Source organism: Eschrichtius robustus, chromosome 14 (genome assembly GCF_028021215.1).
Source record: "Eschrichtius robustus isolate mEscRob2 chromosome 14, mEscRob2.pri, whole genome shotgun sequence".
NCBI classification, from domain to species: Eukaryota; Metazoa; Chordata; class Mammalia; order Artiodactyla; family Eschrichtiidae; genus Eschrichtius; species Eschrichtius robustus.
Genome location: NC_090837.1, coordinates 57,951,364 through 57,963,938, shown reverse-complemented (window position 1 = coordinate 57,963,938; position 12,575 = coordinate 57,951,364). Strand labels below are relative to the sequence as shown.

The window sequence follows — 12,575 nt, the reverse complement described above, 5'->3', positions numbered from 1 at the left end:
TCGTTTCTTTTTATGGCTGAGTAATATTCCATTGTATATACGTGCCACATCTTCTTTATCCATTCATCTGTCGATGGACACTTAGGTTGCTTCCATGTCCTGGCTATTGTAAATAGAGCTGCAATGAACATTGTGGTACATGACTATTTTTGAATGATGGTTATCTCAGGGTACATGCCCAGTAGTGGGATTGCTGGGTCACATGGTAGTTCTATTTTTAGTTGTTTTAAGGAAACTCCATATTGTTCTCCATAGTGGCTGTATCAATTTACATTCCCACCAACAGTGTATGAGGGTTCCCTTTTCTCCACACCCTCTCCAGCATTTACTGTTTGTAGATTTCTTGATGATGGCCATTCTGACCTGTGTGAGATGATATCGCATTGTAGTTTTGATTTGCATTTCTCTAATGATTAATGATGTTGAGCATTCTTTCATGTGTTTGTTGGCAATCTGTATATCTTTGGAGAAATGTCTATTTAGGTCGTCTGCCCAATTTTGGATTGGGTTGTTTTTTGGATATTGAGCTGCATGAGCTGCTTGTAAATTTTGGAGATTAATCCTTTGTTGGCTGCTTCATTTGCAAATATTTTCTCCCATTCTGAGGGTTGTCTTTTTGCCTTGCTTATGGTTTCCTTTGCTGTGCAAAAGCTTTGAAGTTTCATTAGGTCCTATTTGTTTATTTTTGTTTTTATTTCCATTTCTCTAGGTGGTAGGTCAAAAAGGATCTTGCTGTGATTTATGTCACAGAGTGTTCTGCCTATGTTTTCCTCTACGAGTTTGATAGTCTCTGGCCTTGCATTTAGGTCTTTAATCTATTTTGAGTTTTTTGTGTGTATGGTGTTAGGGAGTGTTCTAATTTCATTCTTTTACATGTAGCTGTCCAGCTTTCCCAGCACCACTTATTGAAGAGGCTGTCTTTTCTCCATTGTAATATTCTTGCCTCCTTTATCAAAGGTAAGGTGACCATATGTGCGTGGGTTTATCTCTGGGCTTTCTATCCTGTTCCATTGATCTATATTTCTGTTTTTGTGCCAGTACCATACTGTCTTGATTACTGTAACTTTGTAGTATAGTCTGAAGTCCAGGAGCCTGATTCCTCCAGCTCCGTTTTTCTTTCTCAAGATTGCTTTGGCTATTCGGGGTCTTTTGTGTTTCCATACAAATTGTGAAATTTTTTGTTCTAGTTCTGTGAAAAATGCCATTGGTAGTTTGATAGGGATTGCATTGAATCTGGAGATTGCTTCGGGTAGTATAGTCATTTTCACAGTGTTGATTCTTCCAATCCACAGTGTCAATTTTAGATCTATTAACTTTATTTTATTATGCTAGGCATAAGATCTGTGAAAGTACTTAGGTGTTTGTTTCTAAGATTCCCGAGTGACCTTTGTTTTCTAACTTTTTATTCCCTTTTTCCCCCTATTTCTTCCTTTGATGTTAGGCCATCAGCCATTACTTCCTGCTCTAATGAACTGTATTTACTCCAGTCATCATGTTTTCATCTTCCCATGTACTACTTTTTATCTACTTTGTTCTGATTAGGAAGGTAATTAATCTAATTAGAAATGTATAAAATAAGGAGAAAATAGTTCAGAGTGATATAAATGAATTCTAAGTGTAAATATCACAGTATCTCTTATGTTGCTATAAGGATTTTTTGCCTGGAACTTTCTAAATTTGAAGTCATCAAATTAAATCTCTGCTGCAAAGTAGGAATTCTTCCTCTTTCTTATTCCTGAGAGAGCTATCATCTCAACAATTCAATGCAGGTATATCAAAATCATCCAAAACACCATAATCCAAATTGAATAGTTCTAGTAGTTACAATAATCTTCCCTATTTTTCAACAAAATCAGTCTCCCTAAAATTTCCATCCATTGATCTTAGTGTTATCTTCTGGTAGAAATAAATTTCCCTTCTGTTATGATGACAATCTTTCAAATACTTGTTTCCCCGAGTCCTTCAAGACTGCATTCCATAGCTTTTTCAATAATTCAAACAAAATGGTTCCCCAACACCATACTATCTTGACCTTATTTTAAGGTGTTAAGATTTCTTGTAAAGATTCCATCTGAACCTGATTACATATATCAATAGCTGAAGTGAATTCATGAATCTTTTAAATAACCAATGTAGTTACAGATATAGTTTTTAAAAAGAAAGTGTATGATGTGGATCTAAGTCATAATCACTCCGGAAAAAAGAATTTTCATAAGAAATTTGACAATGACTCACCATAGACATCTGAGGGTCAGGAACTTTCACTATCTCAAAGCTTGTTAAGATTGGAGATGACTCATCACCATCCTGGATTACAGCATAACAAGTTTTAAAAAAATTTTTTTAACCAAATGGTTAAAATGTCATACATGATCATGTGCACTCTAATGTATTTTAATTTTTAATGAACATCGTTCCTCCCTTTAAAAAATTATCTTCATTCAACTATATTTTAAAATACATATCCATTTTTTACCTTTTGTTGCTGATAAAATATTTTGAGAAAAATAAACTCTAACAATAAAAAAAGTCTGTATTATAGTTTTTAGAGATATGAGGTCTGGAAATTAGTAGATTGTCTTTGTCCGGATTTTGTTTTAAACTTTGCTTATAATGACTGAGTCAAAAGAGTATGTCCTAATTTTCAAACTTAGAACAAGAAACCAAAGAGTATAATTAAAATATGGCACAATGGATCTGTCGCATCATTTGCAAAAACTACTAAGTGGATTTTGGTAATTTTTCAAATTATCACAATTAAGTTCCACTCAGATAAGTAGAATTTTAAATGTGGGTTAACATTACTCAAACTTATATACGACTAGAAACTCAGCAGCATTGCTTCTCAGAGGATACTTACTCAACGCAATGCAAATTTGAATAGCAAGAATCAATCCATCAATTCTTAAGAAATAAATCTGTCTTATTTTGTTGGTATTATCATTTTTGAAGAATTTTGGCTTTTACTTTTATCCAATTCAGGCAAGAAAGGTAATTCTGCATAATAAATGTCACTGCATACATCCTGGAAAAGGATAAACTAATTAAGGTTGAAATTCATTTCCTCACAACTGTACACTTAGCATCAAGTTTTTCTGTCAATCTCCAAATGCTAGCATATTTTCAATTTTAGATATGAGCAACAAAATCAGGAGAGACTGAAAGAGGGGAAGTATTGTGACTTTACTTTAGGTTCAGTAATTGAGTCCTAGAGAAAACCACAAATTCCCACAGCCATTGTTTAACAGGCTGGTTCTCAGTCACAACACCAGAAAACACATTTATCAGCCCAACTGTGACAAGTAATCTTCACTAAGGCTATCTGTCACAAAAGACAGGTGACAGGAAAGTATATTTCCATTAGATTCAATACACTGGCCCAGCAATCTTTACAGTAAGTGGAAATATGACAGGGTAGCTAGACAGGCATTAATTTATGGGCAATTTTCAAGAAGCAGTAGAAAGGGGTCAAGAACCTTTTCAAAAATACTAGAAATTCTTCTAATTTCTATTCTGTTATTATTTCATCTATCATAAAAGCTGTCTTTCAAAAGATCCTTCAAGTCTCCGATGACTGAAAGTACCATCACCATTAGCATGTTTCTGCAATATAAACTCCATATGGGCAGGAAATATTGCTTTTAATGAAATTACATATAGTAAAAATGTAAAAAAGTGATTTTATTAAGATGTATTGGTAACAAAACAATTTCACTCACCTACATTTCCCTTTCTTTTTAATGTAGTCTTTCTAATTAATTAACAAAAAATATTAAATAGTCTACCTCCTTATCTTTTTTTTCCCCCAGAGAGTACTATTTATAAAATAAAAAGCTGAAACAAGTTAACTTTTCCCAACCTTTTACTTTAGGAAGGGGTACAAGCTAAAGAGAAAATTACATTAACTTGAAAAGTACCAGAAAAATGATCACAAGTTAACTATACAAACCCTAAACCTTCATTATGAAAACATCTTTCAAATAGTAATTTAATAGTTATAAAACATATATTTTTAAAAAATCACTTGTGACAACTTTAACAAATAACACTAATGTGTAAAGGTAATTTAAAAGTGCTGCTTCTAATGAACAAATAAACTGCATATAGCTTAGCTCTATGCTAGAAGAAATATTATTCTATTATGCCATGTATCGAAAGTCTGTCCTCATTCACGCTGATTCTGATTCGCACTGTCCTCATAAGCACTTGTCTCAGTACTTCCAAAATAACAGAAGGTACCTAATTTATGTGGTTTTGAACTACGCATACTATTATTTCTGTAGTACTAAAATGAAGACCCATCAATAAGCATTTAAGGCACAGATATTTTTCAAGTAGCTAGATATCAAATATACAACTACTTTCTTTTGGTAATGAACAGACCAGAGCAAATTCATAACTTCATATTCATTACCACTCAGCCTCCTGATAACATGGTTTTCTTAATTCTGCATATATTATATAAATGAACATTTATAAGGTATTTCATAAGCATACTTATGTTGGAATTGTTACATATACAACTCCAACACATTACATACACACTCAAATAACAAACATACCCTTAACATTCAATAGCCTACCACATAAAAAATATGATTCCCTCTTTTTACTTTTCAAATGGACACTGCTTGTTAATGAAGCTACTGCTCTAATGTCTTACTTGCCAATTTACAGAACAATTAATCAAAAAGTTTTTAATCTCTTGCATATTTATGGAATTCTATAACCCAGAACTGCATTACATGAGTGATCAGCTTTTGTAATCTTGTTGTAGCTATATGATTTGATTTGTGTATATACAAACAGCTGCTGCTGACAGCTGTCTGCTGCCATTCTGCAGCCAAAGAATTCATCCCAGCAGGAAAAACAATAATTTTTTTTTAATGTTTCCCCTCCCTTCTACTTTAGAGACCATAAACAGTTCCAAGGAAAATACCTTTTCATAATAAACAATACCATATTCCTTATCATCACACTTGACACATCGAAACTCAACCATCAAGTACATGAAATTAGAACTTCGTTTTTCACTCTAAAAAAGAAAAAACAAGATTTTTTATGAAAAATGATTTTCTTCAATATCAGTTTGTATCATTATTCCCAATTCAGTAATACATGGATTCTATCAAATACAATTTAAAATGTAACAATTTTTTATTTCATTATTATAAATGTACTGTTTTACACAGCACTACTATTTCATTATATACAGCACTACTGTTTTATCCAGAAGTGTCTACTACTCACTTATAACTCTCTCCTCAAACTTAATGACATTTTTGGTTTATTCAGTAGTATGAATTCTATTATATAACATTTTAAAGGTATTTCATACACATTTGCAGGAGAATTATTTTATTTAAAAAAAAATTTTGTATTTCTAATAATTTTAAGCAAAGAACAGTTCACCTTTAAACCATATGGACTAATCTAACTATAGAAATTAATATAAGTATAACAAAAAACAAAAGTAAAATAAAGTATGTAACTAAGGACAGAGGTCATTTGAGCTTAACAGATACAACATTAACAAGTTTTTCACAATTTATAAATGGTCTTAAAATAACTTGTAATCATTTGTAAAGTTTTATCAATAGACTTTAAATACACTGGGAAGAGTTACTTCTTCCCCAACATGTAAAATGCTGATTGTGTGTATAAATGTGCCCCCTTAAAAAAGTAAATATATTAATAATGAAGTGAAAATAAAATGAAATTTAAAAGGGTGATTAGTCCTGACCCAAAACAGTTTGAAAAATGGCTTTAAATCTATATGTATATAATCATAAAGATCTAAGGAGGTCACTTAAACTGTTCAGTTTTATGAAGCATATTATAATCTATTATGATAATGGTAATGGCCTCCCTCCTATCTTTCAAAGAGTGCAGATAGAGTGAGTGAAAAAGGCTGGGCAAAGCGTGCTCTAATGTTACATTTTCTACACCCAGGGGTATCTAAGTTGAAGAATAGAAAAATTAAAATATTTTTTAATTAAAAATAGGAAAAAGAAAAAAGTAAGCATTTTGATTAAACTATTTTTGGAATGTGACTATTATCAAAATTCAAAAAAGTAAAATTTTCTTCCAGTTTCAGTATATAAGAATGTATTATGAATACATTTAGAAAAGATGTCCAGTATTCATACTGAATATAAATGTTGTTAGACACTACTAATTAGTTTTTAAAAAATGAACAATGTCGGAATTTAACTTTTCTAAGTGTTCACTGTAAAATGACAAATTTCTCTCTTTCCACCTGCTGAAAACTGTTGAAAGAACACAAAACAAGTCAGTTGTGCCATGTGGTGATCACTATAAGCTATGCATTTCACAAAATTGCTATTCCTCTCTCCTAATGTGATTAATATATAACCATTATTTCTGCTTTCTAGACATAGAATGTTAGGCCAAACATCTAGTATTTCAGTGCTAGTGCACAGAAAAAATTTTTTTGTCGTTCTAACTTTTGTTAACAGTTTCACTGAAGCCATCTTTTCATTAAACATATTCTGGACCAATACACAAAATCAAGAAAGCACACAAATTACTTGAACCATGTAACCTCATTAAGTGGTGCACAGCCCTATATGTACTAAATAAGACAAGGAATATCTTAATTGGGGAGAGGAATTGCTATTGATGATTTAAGGTAACTGAAGTGAAGAGGTTGTTTTGACACTATGTTGACAGATTTATCCAATCAACTTGGACATAAACTGCCATATGGAGAAAGAGAGAACATACAAGTGAGGCATCAAGCTTAACATGGGCTTCACTTATATGATATTTAGTACACTTATGATATCCACTACCTATTTCGGGGTTCAAGAGAACACTAAAATATAAGAAAGGCAGATATCCTAAGTTTTCCTTTTATTAGCATAAACCTCACAACTAGAGGTAATCCTCAATGCTCCCACATTTGAGAGATACCTGGCAGTAAATAGTTCTTCTAAAAAATTTTTCAGTTAAAATTCTGGAGAAAATATTTTGAAATAAAAAAGAGGGATACAACCCACCTCATTTATCATTTCTATTTCTCTAAATGTTAATCTGTCCAGCCAATCTACTTTCACCATGTGACCTTGTCGATGAGCTTTGGTGAGCTGCAAAAAATATATAATGGAGAAAATTTTAAGAGATAGATCTCACAGAAAGGAGGATAAAGAATGGTAATGATCATCAACATGACACTGGAAGTACTAGCTAATGCAAAGAAAAAGGAAGTAAATGATATACAGATTGGGAAGAAAGAAATAATACTTTCTTTATTCAAAGGTGACATGATCATTTATGTAGAAAATATTTTAAAATGGACAAAAAGCTCCTGGAACTAATAAGCAATTACAGCAAGGAAGATACAAGGTTCATATATAAAAGTCAATCTCTTTCTTATATATTGTTACCAGCAATCAATAAGTACAATTTGAAATTAAAAACACAATATCAAAACACAGTATCATTTACATTAGCACCTCCCAAAAATGAAATTGGTATAAATCTAACAAAATATGTACAAGATCTACGTGGGGAAAACTACAAAACTCTGATGAACAAAATCAAAGAAGAACTAAATTAATGGACAGATACTCCATTCACGGTAAGATGACTCAATATTGTCAAGATGTCAGTACTTCCCAACTTGATTTATAGATTCAAAGCAATCCTAGTCCAAAAAAAAAAAAAAAAAAAAAAAATCCCAGCAAGTTACTTTGTAGATATCAACAAACTGATTCTAAAGTTTATATGGAAAGGCAAAAGATCCATAATAGCCAACACAGTACTGAAGAACAAAATTGGAAGCTATATATTACCCAACTATAAGACTTAATATATAGCTACTGTAATCAAGACAGTGTGGTATTGGCAAAAGAATAGATAAATGGATCAACGGAACAGAATGGAGTCCAGAAAGAGACCACATAAATAGAGTCAACGATCTTTGACCAAGAAGCAGAGGCAATAAAATGGAGCAAAGAGTCTTTTCAAATATCGCTGGGATAACTGGACATGCACATGCAAACAAATACGTGTAGACAAAGACCTTACACTCTTCACAATAATTAACTCAAAATGAATCACAGACATAAATGTAAATCACAAAATACAAAACTCCTAGAAGATAACATAGGAGAAAACCTAGATGACCTTGGGTATGGTGACAACTTTTTAGATGCAACACCAAAGGCATAATCCATGAAAGAAATCACTGATAAGCTGGACTTCATTAAAATTAAAAAATTCTGCTCTGTGAAAGACATTGTGAAGAGAATGAGAAAACAAGCCATGGACCGGGAGAAAATATTTGCAAAAGGCACATATGATAAAGGAATGTTGGCCAAAATATACAAAGAACTCTTAAAACTCAACAATAAGAAAATAACCAACCTGATTTAAAAAATGGGCCAAAGATCTTAATAAACAACTCACCAAAGAAGAGATATGGATGGCAAATAAGCATATGAAAAGATGCTCCACATCATATGCCATCAGGGAAATGCAAATTAAAACAATGAGAAATCACTAAACACTTATCAGAATGACCAAGATTTGGAACACTGACAACACCAAATGCAGGTGAGGATGTAGAGCTACAGGAAATCTCATTAATTGCTGGTGGGAATGCAAAATGTACAGCCATTCTGGAAGTCAGTGTGGCAGTTTCTTACAAAACTAAACATACTCTTACCATACAGCCCAGGAATTGCCCTCCATGGTATTTACCCAAAGGAGTTGAATACTTAATGCCCACACAAAAGCCTGCACATGGATATTTATAGCAACTTTATTTATAATAACCAAAACTTGGAAGCAATTCAGATGGCCTTCACCAAGTGAATGGATAAACGGATACATTCAAACAATGTTATACAGTGCGAAAAGGAAAGGAGGTATCAATCAATGAAAAGATATGGAGGAACCTTAAGTACACATTACTTGCACATTGCTAAGTGAAAGAGGCCAATCTGAAAAGGGTAGGTACAGTATGATTCCAAGTAAAGAAAAGGTATTGATAAAACTATGGAGATAATAAAAAGATAACTAGTTGCCCAGGGTTGCGGGGGAAGAAGGGATGTATAAGTGGAGCACAGAAGATTTTTAGGGCAGTAAAACTACTCTGTATCATACTATAATGATGGACAAATGACATTAAACATTTGTCAAAGCCCATAGAATATACAATAACAAGAGAGAACACTGAGGTATATGGTCTTTGGGTGATTATGAGTTGTCAGTATAGGTTCATCAATTGTAACAAATGTACCACTGTGGTGAGAAGTTTGACAATAGGGGAGGCTATGCATGTGCTGTGGCAGAGTGTATATGAGAAATATCTGTACCTTCCTCTTAGTATTGCTGTGAATGTAAAACTGTTCAACAAAAATAAAATCTTTAAAAAATCTAAAAAATCAAAAAAAGAAGTGTTATGTCACCTTCACATTTGATACATTCTTATACACAACAGAAGCCATACACAACTATCAAGATAAGAAATGGACTTGGCTAGAGACTAATCATCATAGTTTTTTACAGAGAAACAAAAAATTTTAAATGGTCTATAATCTGCCATCTAAACATGCTAAAAAATAATGAAGCCTTTCCTGAAATTATCTCCATGTTCTATATTTCTTGCATTTTGATTACTACAAAGGGAGAGAATTATAATGATAGTTCTTCAAATTGGAAATAAACTTCTATTTTTTTCACCTCTCAATATGAAAAATAACAGACAGTTACATAAATAAGGCATTTCTCTGGAGCCTATAATTTACTACTGTAAGACTTAGGCACATAGGTGTGCATGTGCGCTTTACTTTTAAGAAGGAGTAATAAAAGAATTAACGGGCGGCTTCCCTGGTGGCGCAGTGGTTGAGAATCTGCCTGCTAATTCAGGGGACACGGGTTCGCGCCCTGGTCTGGGAAGATCCCACATGCCGCGGAGCAATTAGGCCCGTGAGCCACAACTACTGAGCCTGCGCGTTTGGAGCCTGTGCTCCGCAACAAGAGAGGTCACGATAGTGAGAGGCCCGCGCACCACGATGAAGAGTGGTCCCCACTTGCCGCAACTAGAGAAAGCCCTAGCACAGAAACGAAGACCCAACATAGCAATCAATCAATCAATCAATCAATAAATCTTTAAAAAAAAAAAGAATTAACGGTAATAAAAGAACCAGTGGTAAAAGAATTTCTAGAGTTGCAGTTGGTAGAGTCCTCTGAAGGTCTTACATACCAACCTACCTTTGGTTTCACAAATTAAATAATACATTGACACTTCAAATATACAGAGAATTCAAGATAATTTCCAAGGTCCTCAAACTGAAACTATATTTTGTCTTAGAAAGTGTAATTTTAAACATCAGCATTATTCATGTATCAAATCCCCTCTTTCTTTCTAAACAAATTCATAGTATAAAGCAAAATTGAGCATTAAGGACTGCAATGGTAGCTTGTCTTTATGATTTGTCTTCGTTTCCATTATACATGTTATGATGGTGTTCCTACAAGGATGCCAAACACTTCTACCAATTATTATCTCTCTCACAGAACTAAAAATCTTCATCAATATTCTTTATATCTCTCAACTAAGGGACTCTTATCACAACTACATGGTCATACTATTTCAGAAATGAAAATAGTAGCTTCATACAAAAAGTCTGAGGATCATTGTAATATAAAAATATTATCAGCTTAGCTTTCTTCTGAATAACACATTCCTTTTCACTTGAGGTAATCTCTAAATGAAAATGGATGAGGCAACAAAAAGAGCTTAGCACTATTACTCACACAAAGCAGGGACTAGACATTTTGCTGGCTCTGGTGGAACATTAGACAAATACACTAACATGGAAACAGACTAAGAATTAGTTACAAGGGAACCAAAAGAACACCGGCAATGTGACCTAAAGGGAAGAGTGCTAGACTAGGAGCCATTTGACCTGGGTTCTAACCCTAGCACTCCATTTTCGAATTCTGTCATTTTCGAACCCTCATGTACAAAAAGAAGTATTAACTTCTATTTCTGCTAGCAAAATTCAAATAGGATAATGGATGCAAAATATGATAGGTAGTATTATTCCATACAGTCTTTAGAGAATTATATTCTCACGCATTTTGCCACATGTTCCAAACTAGTTTTTTAAATGAATAAAAATATAAAGGGTCGTATCACATCAACTACCACACTGAAGTGGCAGAGCTAGGATTTAAACCCCAGGTCTATAAAGTCCATACTCCTTCTATCAGTCTTTGCTATCTCCTCTATTGATGCAGTCATAGTAAAAGATTTAAGTCTAATTAACTTTTGTAATTTTTTAAACACAAGTTTCATACTTATGATACAGTAGTTGATTCTCCACTAGTTTCCTTTGAGGAAAAAATTGACAATAGCATATTAAGTTTAGATGTTGCAGAATGTGTTGGGCATTTTTCTCTCCCTTACTAAATAATCAGACAAATCAAAAATTTTCTAAAGTCATTTCACTAATTCCAGAATTCATGTTTGCTGCTAATAAATATTATTTCCTATATAGCATATTCTTACCTTCTGTATTTGAATACTAAAAGATGACCATTCTCAACCTTACAAATAGCAACCAAAGAATGCATGGTCAAGGATGGTAGTACCATAAACTGGTAAAGCCATTTTGGAGTACAAGTTTAAATTACCTGAGATATATTCATATTTGTGCATCACTGTTTGCAATATGGAAAACTGAGACATAAAAGAATGTAAATGTCTATCAATAGTGGGAACTGTTAAGTAAACTATGGCACACACACTAAGAAATACTATAATCAAAAAGAAAGAAAAATCCATATACCCCGATAGGAAACATCACTATGACACTGTTGAATGCAAAAGCCAACTGCAGAATGAGAAGTACCACTTATGCTATGACTGTTTGTTTACAAGTTTGTCTCACACCAGACTCTTGAGATCGACAGCAGAATTTCTAGATATTTCTCTACTTGAATCAGTTTTATAATTTCTGTTGCACTAGAAAGTTACCACTCAAAATGTCCCCTAGCTACTTGTGCTATTTATCTGATACTATGTAACAAAGCACCACAAAACTTAGTGCCTTAAAACACCACTCATTTTAATATTTTTCATGATTCTTAGAGACATCAAGAAGTCATTTTCTTGAGGACATCTGGATATTTTTTTTTCTCTTAGTCTAACAGTCTCTCATGAGACTGTTGTCATGTGGTAGCTGGAGCTGGAATGTCCAAGATAGCTTCACTCACATTTCCAACGCCTTTGTGGGAAAGGATGGGCTCAGGTGGGAAACCAGAGTGGTGGGGCCTCTCTCTTTCTGAAGGTACTCTCAGTGCTGCTCCCTCTCCAGGTAGTCTTTCAACACAGTCACTCCAACTAGGTAGCTGGACTTCTTCCATGGTGGCTCATTATTCCCCAAAAGTGCAAAAAACAGAAGCTTTCAAGTTGTCTTAAAGTTTAGCCCTGGAACAGGCATAGCATCAGTTCAGCTGCCATCATGTTAGTTAAAATGAGTCACAGAGCTAGTGCAGATCCAACATGGAAGCGTGAGTATCAGGAGGCATATTTCATT

At 33.5% G+C, this 12,575-nt stretch overlaps 1 protein-coding gene across 3 annotated transcripts in view; it reads right to left on the bottom strand.

The window, feature by feature from the left end:
• The window catches only part of PIK3C3 (phosphatidylinositol 3-kinase catalytic subunit type 3), a 180,665-nt gene that overhangs the window by 106,981 nt on the left and 61,109 nt on the right, over window positions 1-12,575 (bottom strand). For all 3 annotated transcript variants that reach the window (XM_068563200.1, XM_068563202.1, XM_068563201.1), the window contains exons 5-7: window positions 7,023-7,109; window positions 4,940-5,035; window positions 2,236-2,307 (exon numbers count right to left, since the gene is read on the bottom strand). In XM_068563200.1, coding sequence (XP_068419301.1) covers window positions 2,236-2,307; window positions 4,940-5,035; window positions 7,023-7,109 — 255 coding nt within the window. The remainder of the gene's footprint in view (window positions 1-2,235; window positions 2,308-4,939; window positions 5,036-7,022; window positions 7,110-12,575) is intronic.